This window comes from Filicampus tigris, chromosome 12, assembly GCF_054856515.1.
Source record: "Filicampus tigris isolate MCC_2025a chromosome 12, RoL_Ftig_1.0, whole genome shotgun sequence".
Classification (NCBI taxonomy): Eukaryota; Metazoa; Chordata; class Actinopteri; order Syngnathiformes; family Syngnathidae; genus Filicampus; species Filicampus tigris.
Genome location: NC_141228.1, coordinates 22,900,846 through 22,913,266, shown reverse-complemented (window position 1 = coordinate 22,913,266; position 12,421 = coordinate 22,900,846). Strand labels below are relative to the sequence as shown.

The 12,421-nt window shown below is 43.0% G+C and overlaps 2 protein-coding genes across 4 annotated transcripts; one reads left to right on the top strand and one right to left on the bottom strand.

Moving 5' to 3' along the window:
- Positions 1-88: 88 nt before the first annotated feature.
- On the top strand, positions 89-5,839 carry LOC147139206 (retinal Mueller cells isomerohydrolase-like). Of its 2 annotated transcripts, none has more exons than XR_015088988.1 (14): positions 89-964; positions 1,644-1,726; positions 1,877-2,027; positions 2,110-2,217; positions 2,424-2,565; positions 2,721-2,868; positions 2,991-3,072; positions 3,183-3,315; positions 3,607-3,749; positions 3,830-3,959; positions 4,458-4,572; positions 4,843-4,937; positions 5,001-5,150; positions 5,360-5,508. XR_015088988.1 is itself a non-coding variant. In XM_086047457.1 (14 exons), the coding sequence occupies exons 1-14, from the start codon at positions 954-956 to the stop codon at positions 5,503-5,505; spliced, it is 1,599 nt and encodes a 532-aa protein (XP_085903583.1). In that variant the 5' UTR covers positions 89-953; the 3' UTR covers positions 5,506-5,839. The 2 variants fall into 2 exon arrangements, 1 of the variants encoding a protein (XP_085903583.1); XM_086047457.1 differs by having other exon boundaries at positions 5,039-5,150; positions 5,360-5,839.
- On the bottom strand, positions 5,648-12,293 carry LOC147139205 (methylcrotonoyl-CoA carboxylase beta chain, mitochondrial). 2 transcript variants are annotated; one of them, XM_086047456.1, is made up of 12 exons: positions 12,150-12,253; positions 10,945-11,109; positions 10,676-10,872; positions 10,354-10,532; positions 10,205-10,285; positions 9,133-9,311; positions 8,812-9,037; positions 8,597-8,688; positions 7,945-8,101; positions 7,653-7,775; positions 6,541-6,795; positions 5,648-6,455 (listed from the first exon to the last, which is right to left on the bottom strand). In XM_086047456.1, exons 1-12 carry the CDS (start codon positions 12,167-12,169, stop codon positions 6,369-6,371), a joined length of 1,761 nt encoding a protein of 586 aa, XP_085903582.1. In that variant the 5' UTR covers positions 12,170-12,253; the 3' UTR covers positions 5,648-6,368. The 2 variants fall into 2 exon arrangements, with proteins under 2 accessions (XP_085903582.1, XP_085903581.1); XM_086047455.1 differs by having other exon boundaries at positions 5,650-6,455; positions 10,423-10,532; positions 12,150-12,293.
- Between the last annotated feature and the right edge of the window lie 128 nt (positions 12,294-12,421).

The window sequence follows — 12,421 nt, the reverse complement described above, 5'->3', positions numbered from 1 at the left end:
TTTTTTATGGTAGTCCTATAGCAGAAAATTGCTAAATTTTGGGGGGTGTATGCAGTATATTTGTATTTAACACATGCACACAATGTTGATTTAAGCATTTTATCTAAATATGTCATTTGATACAGCTCAATAGCTCGTTTTCTAATTTCTAAATGACTGATAGGCTGCCAGGACATTGAAAAAGAAATATTGAGTGACATGAAACTGGCAAATCTTTGCCAATACTAAGATGCTAAATCATTGGGTGGGAAAACTACCTGAATGGTCCTGTCACAAATTCCGAATGGCTCGTTTGCATGCAAAGACTTGTTGATCCCAAGTAGATTTTTTTTTAAATTGTATTTATTTTTTAAAAAGCAAGGAAGAACCCCCCCCCCCCCCAGTACTAATAGTGTTGACGAAAACAATAACTGATGTAGTCCACTTAGCGTAAATGTTCTCTGAAATTCGTCTGACTGAATCCTTTTCTCTTCCGCAACCGATGATTCATTCTCATTCTCTCTCTTGCTGCCTCTGCATCCACCACAACCAACCAGTTAAAGATTTGTTCCTTGCTAGAGTTTCTCCAAGCTGTCTGGAACTAATTATAAGACATTCTTTCACATGCAACCGCAATCAAACAGCCAAAATCTGGGCCCAGGTCCTTGCGAAGTGTTTGTTTCCCTCCCCCAGGTAAACAAAGGCCTTGTTTTGGAAGAGCACTCGGCTTGAGGCCATGAGCCAGACAGCCGCGAGACAAAGCTGGCTTGTTCAGCTCGGCCTCACATCGAATGGAGGAGGAAAGGTAGAAGGGGAGGAAAAGCAAATGGGAAGGCGCTGCATGGGAGAGGAGAGGGGCTGAGGAAAGGAGGAGGAGAATTCTCTCTCATAACAGGAAATCACTAGTGTGTGGTTTAAATGCAGCCTGGAGTGCTTGTGAAAGTGAAAAGAATTTTGGAAGAGCATACAGCAGCATGGCCAGCCAGTAAGTAAAGCTTTTGTATTCTTTCAGGTTTTTTTTTTTTATTTTTTTATTTTAGAAGTGATCAAATATGAGCGAAAACAAAACCATGGAAATACACTTTGACTGAAAAAAGCCTTCAATTTTAGTTCCGGAGTTGAATGTGTCAGATAAGTCAAGTTATTTCAGGAATGCAACATTTTCCTCAACTTCTTTGTATGTCTCTGAGAATAGTTTCATGAAATGGACTTCTTGTAGAGCACTTGGGACTTCCCAAATTGGCGCAGCTTAAACCGAAGCAGAGTTAGACAAGTGACGTTATTTCCAGCCCCGACTGGCAATCGGTCGCGAGTCTACTTGCCCAAAGTCAGGCTCAAGTTCCAAATGAGGACAAACATTCTATAAAATAGACGAATGGAATTTATGTCCGTGACGGCGAAAAAGATTTTCTAATGCACTTGTCGGATGCTCGGGGCGTTGTGAGCATTGTCTCGCCCCTTCTCGCTCGCTGAACGAAGCCTGCCGATTGATTGTGTCACCAACGTTGATCGGGAAAACTCACAATTCCGATTTGAAATCTTTTGTGGATTTTTTTCTTGACACACCTCTTATCGTCTATCGGAGTAGCAAGAAATGATCTTGATTTTTTTTTTTTTCTTTTATATATACTGATTGCAATTTACGAACTGAGATTCTTGTCCAGTGTGGAGCATCCCGCTGCTGGCTACAGGAAGATCTTTGAGACAGTGGAGGAGCTGAATGAAGCAATTCCAGCCAAGGTCACAGGTAGGTGAAAACATTCCTTCAACCTGTACTGCTGTCTCTTTCCAGGAGTTACTCGCAAATCTGCTCAAATGTAATATGGACAATGCGGTCGCTCTCAGTGCCATGACTACCCAGTGCAGGGGACAACGAAAAATGTGTTTGTCTGTGAAGGCGTTTTGCCAACATGGCTGGGCGGCAGTCTTCTCCGGATGGGACCGGGTCTTTTCGAGGTTGGCGACCAACCTTTCCACCACCTCTTTGACGGACAGGCTCTCATGCACAAGTTTGACCTGAAGAACGGTCAGGTGACCTACCACAGAAAGTAAGAACTAAACAGTTCCAGACCAGCAAAGTTTGATCTTGCCCTGAAAATGACAGTGTCTCTTCTTCTTCTTCTTCTTTAGGTTTTTAAAAACAGACGCCTATGTCCGTGCGATGACTGAGAACAGAGTGGTCATCACTGAGTTTGGCACAGCAGTGTACCCCGACCCCTGCAAAAATATCTTCTCCAGGTGAACTTGACTGTTGTTCAGTTGCTGGATCAAAAATTTGCAGCCGAGTTGCGTTTAAACCCGACCAGTCAATTAATGACCACTTGCACGCAAAGGATATCCAATACAAGATTATCACACTTTCAACTAAAAAAAAGGAGGAGCATTTTTTTTTCTCCTCATAAATAAACAACTGACTTGTATGCACTGTGTGTGTGTGTGTGTAGATTTTTTTCCTACTTCCGGGGCATTGAGGTGACTGATAACTGTGTGGTGAACATCTATCCAGTTGGGGAAGACTTCTACGCCGTTACAGAGACCAACTACATCACCAAGGTGGATCCCGAGTCACTGGACACTTTAAAGAAGGTGAGGCACTTGGACACCATTAATGCATGTTTGGAATGGTACATGGAAACCTAAAGGGGTCAACTTCAAATTTTGATCATTTTCAAACCGTCTGCTTTCTTTTTGCGACTTGCGACTGAATGATTGTGCTGTTTTTATCTGTGTATGTAAATTAGGTGGACCTGTGTAAGTACCTGTCAGTCAATGGGGTAACCGCTCACCCCCACTTTGAGGCAGATGGGACGGTCTACAACATTGGAAACTGCTTTGGCAAGAACATGAGTCTCGCTTATAACATTGTCAAGATCCCACCTGCTCAGAAAGGTGAGATCGGTTCACATTGTGCTGCACACTGACTGACGCTGCTGTCTGCATCTACGCCAGATGAAGAAAAGTTTTTTTTGTTTTTTTTTTTGTCCTTTACCTTTGCGACACTGCGTTTCCAGACAAGTCGGACCCCTTAGAGAAATCCCAGGTCATCGTTCAACTCCCAAGCAGTGAGAGGTTAAAACCGTCCTACATACACAGGTACCGAGGAACAAGATGTTTATTGAGTAACTTAAGACCAGTGTGAGACTTCAGAATTTGATATCCCTAAAATGTCTGTGTGCACCCCTGTTTCTCCTCTGCTTGTCTAGCTTTGGTTTGACCGACAACTATTTCGTGTTTGTGGAGCAGCCGGTGAAAATCAACTTGCTCAAGTTTCTGTCAGCTTGGAGTGTGAGAGGGGCCACATACATGGACTGCTTTGAATCCAATGAGAGCATGGGGGTAGGTGGGCTTGTCATATTTGTTATTAGGCCTGGACAACACCAGGACGTGATTGGTTGCCAAGCAGTCCAGGGTGTACTCCGCCCATCGTCCAAAGTCAAAAGTAAACAAGATTAGTGGCATAGAACATGAATGAATGAATGAATGGATGGACGGATGTTAAAATGTCAAGTTTAAAGTTAAATTTAACAATTGCTTTCATAGAAAAGACTTTGGTCTTCAATTTCAATTTAGTGAGTGTTCAACTCATTGTATGGTTGACTCTTTGTACATCGGCATGTTTTTCTGTAGACGTGGTTTCACCTGGCCACTAAGGAGCCGGCAGCCTATCTGAGCAGCCACAAGTTCCGAACATCAGCTTTCAACATCTTCCACCATATTAATGCGTATGAAGACCAGGGATTTATTGTTGTCGACCTCTGCGTGTGGAAAGGGTAAGTGAGTGTGAGGAAGTGTGCGTGTTTGTTAGCGACAACTTACTTACTGTACTTTTTCTGATTGTCTATGTGTGCAGTCATGACTTTGTGTATAACTACCTGTATCTGGCCAACCTGCGGGGAGAGTGGGACGAGGTCAAGAAAGCAGCCACGAGAGCGCCTCAGCCTGAGGTCAGAAGATACGTACTGCCGCTGGATTTGCACAGCGTGAGTACACACACGTAACAGAAGGTAACATACACTAGCGCAACATAATTAACAGGATTTGTATGCGTAAAATTGAGAAGCAGCCAAGTGACGTTTACAATAACAATGACGAAGAAATATGATCCCAGCCCATTTAAAATGAATTTGATTGTTGCAGTTGTGAAGCAGATGAGGCAGGCAATGAAAGAGCAAACACCGTTGCGTTGTTTTTTTTTGGGGGGGGGGGGGTTGGAGCGGATTAACGGCATTCCCATTCATTTCAAAAGGGAAAATGATTTCAGATGCGAGCATTTTAAATCATGAGCATGGTCACTGAACAAATTAAGCTCGTATCGCAAGCAAGGCAACACTTAACAGTTGTTTACCTGATGCGCATTTCCTGAAAGTGATTACGCCGTCGGCTATTTAGTCAAATGTGGCTAATTGTAAACCACTGGATGTTGGCCTCAAACCTTAGCATGGGGTGTTGTGACGATATCTCTCTGCGTGGGCTTTTAGGAGGAGCAAGGAAAGAACCTGGTTTCTCTGCCATACACGACAGCAACTGCCGCCCTTCATAGTGACGGAACAGTCTGGTTGGAACCTGAAGTCCTCTTTTCCAAACCAAGACAAGGTGCCGAATATTTGTTTTGATGTACACTATCTTCCTTGACTCAAGTGCTTTGCTGTCAACAAGAAAGAAATGAAAAATTCTGCAAATTATGGCTGTCAGTGTTCAACTGGCATAATTGATTATATTAATGTGAAAAAGACCAGCCATAATATACTACACATTTGTTGATTTGTTATGTGCTTTGTTTTTTTCTTACACAAAATAAAAGAAAAAGGGTGGCTTCTCATGAATACTTTACTCATAGTTGTTTTTGTCTGCACGGTCTCCCAGCCTTTGAGTTTCCGCAGATTAACTACTCTCAGTGCCGTGGCAAGAAGTATTCCTTCACTTATGGTCTTGGACTCAACCATTTCATCCCTGACAAGGTGGGAACACTTCACTTGCTCAATAAAGGTGCCTAAAATGATGCATCCATTTCACACTTTCAGCCAAGAAATGTTTGGATTGATTTGACAATTGGCGGCAGATTGTCAAGTTGAACGTGCAGACCAAAGAGACGTGGCTGTGGCAGGAGGATGAGTGCTATCCGTCAGAACCGCTATTCGTACCAACACCGGGCGCTACGCAGGAGGATGATGGTAGGAACACAGTCACACACAAGCCAAAGGTCGAGTTGCAAAACGCAAATGTACCCATAAATTATATCATAAATCTATATTTTATTTGACATTATTTTGGGGGGGTTGCCGCTTTTTTTTTGGCCCTCCTGCTTGATGCAAGCTGCCACAAGCAACCCCCCACCCCCCACCCCCCCACATTGAGCCATGCCATGGTTTGTGTCCTGTAGGTGTGCTGCTGAGCATTGTTGTGAAGCCGGGAGCAGAGAGACCAGGCTTCTTGTTGGTGCTGGATGCCGCCAAACTGACCGAGATGGCCAGGGCAGAGGTTGACAGCGTTTTTCCAGTGACGTTTCATGGCTTCTACAAGCCATGATCCTCACGTCCATCCCAAATAGCCATTCGTGCGTTGTCGGGTAGCGACAACGGTCCCATAAGTCTTTCTCCAGTAAATACAGCACACGGGTCGTTAGTGTAGACTGTCGCTGTATTAAACATCTGAAGATAAGTAATACACTTCTAACCACTTTATACTGTACACTGTACAGAGTTTTATATTTAGGAACACCACGACAGCAACAAACAAAAAGTTCTTAAATTTGTTTTGTGTTTTTATGGTATATTACTTTGTAATTTTTTTTTTTTTGCATTAATACAAATATGAGGATATTTTTATGCATTTGCTTCACTGTACTAAAATAAAGTGAAATTCCAATACAATTAATAATGAAGTCATTTTGTAAAAATATTCCCATCAAGTTATAACTCAAAACAGCACTCCTTTATATGTTACTGTGCATTTTAATGGAAATATACATTTCTTTCACGCACAAAAAAAAAAGACACCTATAAAAACAACAAAGAGTGGCGCAGTGGTTCCCTCGTCTGACTTCTGTGCAGGCAGCGCGGGTTCATCTCTCACGGATGGACGGCTGCAACTTGTGAAGTCACACAGACTATTTTACATCACTGAAAGCAACGAGCATCCGACTTGCACAAACGAAGTCCATTTTAGTGTAGCTGTTGGAGACCTTTCAGGTATGTCGATGTACCGACACAATCTGCAGAGAGCAAGGCTGTCGCACGCATCAGATGCCGATAACACATGCTTGCGCTGTGATCCAAGAAGAGGCACTTGTTCATTAGAAAGGATCACATTACATAATTGATTCAAATTCAAACGATTTACATATTGGTAAAAGTGACTGATGGACAAGCTGTCCTATATGACAGATGTGTCTAAATCCGTAGAAGTGCTGATTGCAGTTTCTCTGTTGAAAGTTGATAATGCTTCTGTTTAATAATGTCCAGACAGTCTCGAAGAACCTGCAGATGCACACATATTCACACAAATAAATGAATACGGTGGAATAAGTGGCATTGGATGGCAAAAATGTACATGAGACTTTACCCTTCGAGTGTCTTGAGGAAGAATGACTCCGTCATCCCAAAGCCGTCCAGAGGAGAAAAAAGCGGAGCTCTCCTCCTCTAACGTCCTGTTCAGATTGTCCTCCATCTTGATTCTGTCCACCTCCTCCTCTTGCTTCTTACCATTGCGTAGCTCATGATCGGGGTGAAGCAGCAGGCCGGCGTGACCCGCGGCCGTTACGGACACCCTGGCGTTGGGCCACAGGAACAGGAAGTTCGGGTCAAAAGACCGTCCGCACTGCAGACAACCAGGAAACAAAAATGTTCAAGGTCAAATTGAGTGATTGTCATAACAAGATATGCGAGGATATTGGCATTGGCCACACACACATGACGAACCCTCCAAGACATATCGAAAATCAATAATTGTTAACTTCACCAATCACTGATCAAGGCCATTTCTTTAAAGAGGAAGTCAACCGAAACATATTTTTTCCCAGAACATGCAGGCCCAATTTGAGTTAAGCAGCAAAATCCACCCGTTTTTAGCCATCCCAGGGGGTGGCCATTTTGTTACTTCTGTCGACTAAAGATGACATCACAACTGCCCAGGGCTCAGGTAACGACCAATCACGGGTCAGCTTCAGAAAAGAGGTGAGCCCTGAGCATCTGTGATTTCATCTTCAGTCAACAGAAGTGACAAAATGGTCGCCCCCGGGATGGCTCAAAGTGGGTGCATTTTGCTGCTTATATTCCACAAACGCAAAAATGAATCAGAATGCCGTGTTTCAACTCGTGGGCCTGCGAAGAACATATTCTTGAAAAAAATATGTTTCGGTTGACTTCGTCTTTAACATGGACTTGATGGGGCAGAGGTAGAGCGGTCTGAAAAGTGGAATGGGAGGCTGAAAAATATGTGAAGTGCTTGAAACGTGCTGGAGAGATGCTAGTCTGATTATTGACCACCACTCAGGTACCCTTGAGGAGGCGCGCTAGATTGGGGCTACAAACAGTTGCACTTTGCACTGCAACTTTTCTCCCTGGACTACATGCGTGTAAATTGGTTCTTGGTGTGAGAACACATTCGAAAACGGAGTATTGTAATTATTCAAAAATATTAGCTGATACAACGACAATAGCACAGGGGCGTCTTACCATTGCGTAGCTGTCGGCACCATGGCAGCCACCTATCACCACAGTGATTTTGGGTACAGAGGCACAGGCCACTGCTGACATCATTGACGCTTGAGCCTTTAGACGGTTGCTGTTTAGCTCTGCCTAAAACAAAGAGAAGAAAAGCACATTACAGTATTTGGAGGAAGCGTTTGTTTTGTTACAATCTAGGTCAGCGATGGGCAACTCAAACGAAAAAACGAAAACAATGTTCTTAGCACAGATGGGGGGCCACACAGTGTGTGTGTGTGTGTGTGTGCGTGTGTGTGTGTACCTGTGCCACAGAGAGAGTGAGTGCGGCTGACGGCGCAGTGTTCACGAGGAAGACGAGCGCGATGTCTCGTTGCTCGCACAGTTGGACAAAGTGGCTGCCTTTCAAGGCAGCCTGATATGACAGCTCTCCGTTGTTGGCCACGATTCCTACCAGGTGACTGAGTTTGGAAATACAGACAATAACATAAGACCACATACAGTCTTCCAAATGGTGAGATAAAGATTAGAAAACAAAATAATGATCGTAATAAGAAGTAAGGTCACATCACATCCTGTCAAAGTAGTGTAACACACTAAGAAAACCTACTCTAAAAACAAATTAAAACTGTATTTTTTTTATGTCAAAACTATTCTTAAACTGGTGTGCACTCATTATGCAATATTAATCAAAAACATCAAAAACGTTTTTTTCTTCTCTTGCAACCAATGGAAATGTTAAGTGTAAGAATACACACTGGCGTACATCTGAAGCAAACTTGAACTCATTCTGCTACAACTGTAAACTCATTGCACAATATCAGAGACTCTAAAACAGTTAATTAAAACAAAAAGTAGTAATGATGCATCACCGGTCAAATCGTTTTTTGCAAATATCAGAAACACTTGTCATTGTTCTTCAGCTGTGTGTGTGTGTGTGTGTTTCATTTGAATACCCGTGTATCTTTGCAAAGCCGGTGATGAGTGTGGTGCCAAACAGGGCTTTAAACTCCTGGAAGCGGCTGCCGTCTGTCAGTCGACTTATAACCTGGAGAAGCAAAGCCAACCATCGGCATTTCTGATATTCAAATATATCACCGGAAATATATGCTAACTCATTTTTGTACTGAACATCACCATGAGGTCGCTAAGAGTGTTGTGCTTGATGTACCATTTTCACATCCAGACTGCAGTTGTAGCTTTTGGGGGCAAGGCCAAGTAGCTCCTCTGAGCTGTAAAGTGGCCTCTCCTCTTCTTTCCTCTTCCTCATCTGCTCTTCGTCCTCCTCCCCCTCGTCTTTGTCAGGCAATGTGAAGTTGAGGGTGGAAATGATGTTTCGCGTGTACTCAAAGGCCTCCTTCTCTTCCCAGGCAAAATGATCCACACATCCACTCACCCTGAAACAAGATCATTCAGAATCATCCCTTCAATTTTTACATGCACGGCTTTTGAAAAATCTGAACGAGCGGTTGGTGAGGATTTGTGAACGTACTCGGCATGAAGCCTGGCTCCTCCAAGGTCCTCTGGTGTGACTTCCTCGCCCGTGGCTGCCTTGACCAGTGGTGGTCCTCCCAGGAACATGGTCCCTATCCGGTGCACCATCACTGCCTCCTCGGCCATGGTGGGGATGTAAGCTCCGCCCGCTGTGCACGAACCGCACACCACCGACACCTTTATCGTGGGGATTGGCCTATTAGTTTACGGGACTTTGCACATCATTTCATATGACTGACGAATTGGCTGAGTTAAAAAACTGTGTGTGTTGTTCGCAATTGGTAGTATGGCTTATGAGCAACTACAAATGTCTGGAACTGAGCAGATTCAAGAATAATAGACTCTTGCTTGCTGACTGATCCACTCGTTTTTAGGTGACGACCAATCACAGCTCGCCTGTTTTCTAAAGCTGAGCCGTGATTGGTCGTTACCTGAGCCCTGGGTAGTTGTGATGTCATTTTCTAAAAACGAGTGGATTACCTCTTATTCCACAAACGCAATATTTATCAGAATGCCTTGTTTCAACTAGTGGGCTTGCATAGAACATATTTTTGAAAAAAAAAATACGTTTGGGTTGATTTCCCTCTTTAACAATTAGGCCTAACGATTGCAATGTAAATGAGGAGCTACTTTTCACTCACCACATATTTTCCAATTGTCATGATAAGCGTTTCTTAAAGCAAAAGGCCCACTTTAAACTCATTAACACTGCAAATATGTGGTTAGTTAAGATCAGCTACGAATTTGGTAAATGCTATTTTATTTGAACAAGAAGCAGGCTATTGAAGAGTTTAAATCAGTTGAAAAACCCTGGTTGAGACTATTAAAAAAAAAAAAGTAAAGTAATAAGGAGCCCATTTTCAAATTATAGTGTGAGCCTTGGTGGCATGGAGTTAAAAATGTCAAAACATCTTGATTTCATGTTATGTTGACATTTTCCCTCATTTCCAATGGTTATACTGATTGAACTTAAAAAATGCTTCCAAATACATTGTATTTATTTCAATATTCATAATTTATGCTAATTTGCCTTTTCATTTGGAAGTCATAGAACGTTTCGATGCCCTTACCTGCGGAATCTTCATTGCAGACATGATGGCTTCATTATAAAATGTCCTCCCTCCCTGGTTCTTATCTGGAAAGATCTCGGACTGTGGATGTTTTCCCATTGCGTGAGTCCAAAACGTGACAAAAGGACAGTGCATGAATAGTTAATTACCTGCAGTGGCAGGAAAGCTCCACCAGAGTCAACCAGATAGACACAAGGCAGGCGGTTCTGAATTGCCACCTCTTGTGCTCGCAGTTGCTTCTTAACTGTGATGGGGTAAGCTGTTCCACCTTTCACTGTGGCATCATTGGCAATGAACACGCACCACAGGCCATTGATCCTTCCAACACCTGCGCGCGCGTACGTTCAAACACACGCAAAGTAGGGGCAGTGCAGTTAGGATGGGAACAAGTGTTACCAAGTGGCCTGAGTGATTATATTGCACTTTCTAGAGTTAGTACCAAAAATACTCCTCTAGTTAGTGGTTTCTGACCCGTCAGGCAGCCGGCCGACGGAATGTCTCCATATGGCAGACCCAGACCCGCAAAGCGTGACAGCTCCAGGAAGTCCTCCTCATCCAATAGTAGGCGCAGTCGATCCTTCACCAACAACTTCTTGTTCCTCTGAGTGTGTCTCGCAATGGCGTTGTCACCCCCTCCTTTTGTCACCTTCTTATGCAGCTCCATGTACCTGGAAATCATTTTAGTAACACAATGAAGTGGAGCTGATGTTAATTTGACACAAGTCCGCTAAGTCCCTTACTTGTTGTGGCAGTTGTTGCTATTTCGAAGGTTTGCTTCATAAACGTGCTTGTGGATGTCCTGGAGTGGCAGCTGTAGCACTGGGAAGGCGCTACGCAGAGCTCTCCTCTTTCGGGCCGCTGTACTCAGATGGTGGACTAAACACCGATGATGCGGCACTGCCATCCTGCACCACATAATTCATACACGCAAAATTCAAATTAAAAAAATAATAATAATAAAAATAACTGGAGATTAGAAAACAAAAAGGTTACACTAAAGTTGAATGATTGGACTGCAGAATGCGGTGCTTGAGACAACATTATTCTTGATTTTCACTTTTACTGCTCCTCCTCTGCCTTCATCCATAATGGATGATGATACATACATGATCACACGTGGGCAACCGCAAAAATTGTGTGAAATGGTATTACATTATTACCCGATTCATCTGATCTGTGGTATGTTTTACAGTGACATACAAAATATGGAATTATTGAAATGGTATGCATACAGCTAAAACTAAACATGTTTTATGTGAGAATGCATGCTTAGGGAATGGAAATCCCCAAGACTGCATAAATATTTATTTTACAAATACTTTACATACGCAGACCCTCGCTGTTCACGGGAGAAAGAGAATGGGCGGGCTGACCAGCAAATAGGAAAATATCCATGCATAATTGATGCCAGTTAAAAATGCATTGAAAAAAAAATATTATTTTGTTTTTGTTTGGATAAAACTGGAACCACCAATAAGGAGTTTCCACTCACTCACTCAATAAATAAAATGACAAATATAAATATTGGGGGGAAAAAAATCTGCCACTAAATGAACCCTCGGGTCAAACCAAGAGTGTGTGGGGGATTTTTTTTTTATTGCATTTTCATCCGTATTTATACGTTTTTTCGAAGACTGCAGTATTCATGTTAATGTAACATGTATGCACTGCAAACTGATCGGCTACTCCCATACACGAGCACAACCAGCAGTTACATGCATGGTACTATTTACACAATGCAAACAAACATTTGATCAGTTTTGGGTGGCGTTAACTAAACATTCATAAACTTCATATAAGCGTAGTCGTTGTCTATCGCCAACCACCGACGCTTACTACGAGAGGGAGAGAGAAATGTACTGTGTGCCAAAGGTCATAATGTATGGGTCCTCATAGTGTGCTCGGACGACACATTTAAGGTAGCTGATGAGATGACATTTGTTACCTTGTAATGGAGCGGTACATGTCTACGGGCGTCAGCTGCAATGCAGCTAAAACGGGGTTGCAAAAGGAAAAGTGAGTGCAAAAACATAACCAGCAACCTCTTGCAGGATCCGTTTCTTCCTATTCCTAATGTTATTAGCTGGCCACTTACAAATACACCTAACTACCGCCACCTAGAGGGATGGAGTTGCCAAACGCCCTCTGTTGGTTGTAGAAACTTCAATAATGTACAGTAGCGCAAGAAAACAAAGAAACTGGAAGCGGAGCTGGCAA

Bases quoted from the DNA above. Each gene is read 5' to 3' on its own strand.
- LOC147139206 (XM_086047457.1), top strand. The intron at 2,028-2,109 runs GTAAGAACTAAA...CTTCTTCTTTAG, and splicing joins CAGGTGACCTACCACAGAAA to GTTTTTAAAAACAGACGCCT. The intron at 4,938-5,038 runs GTGGGAACACTT...AATTGGCGGCAG, and splicing joins ACCATTTCATCCCTGACAAG to ATTGTCAAGTTGAACGTGCA.
- LOC147139205 (XM_086047456.1), bottom strand. From the start codon at position 12,169: ATGTACCGCTCCATTACAAG. The intron at 10,286-10,353 runs GTAATTAACTAT...AAACATCCACAG, and splicing joins GAGCTTTCCTGCCACTGCAG to TCCGAGATCTTTCCAGATAA. The intron at 9,312-10,204 runs GTAAGGGCATCG...CCCACGATAAAG, and splicing joins CTGCAATGAAGATTCCGCAG to GTGTCGGTGGTGTGCGGTTC.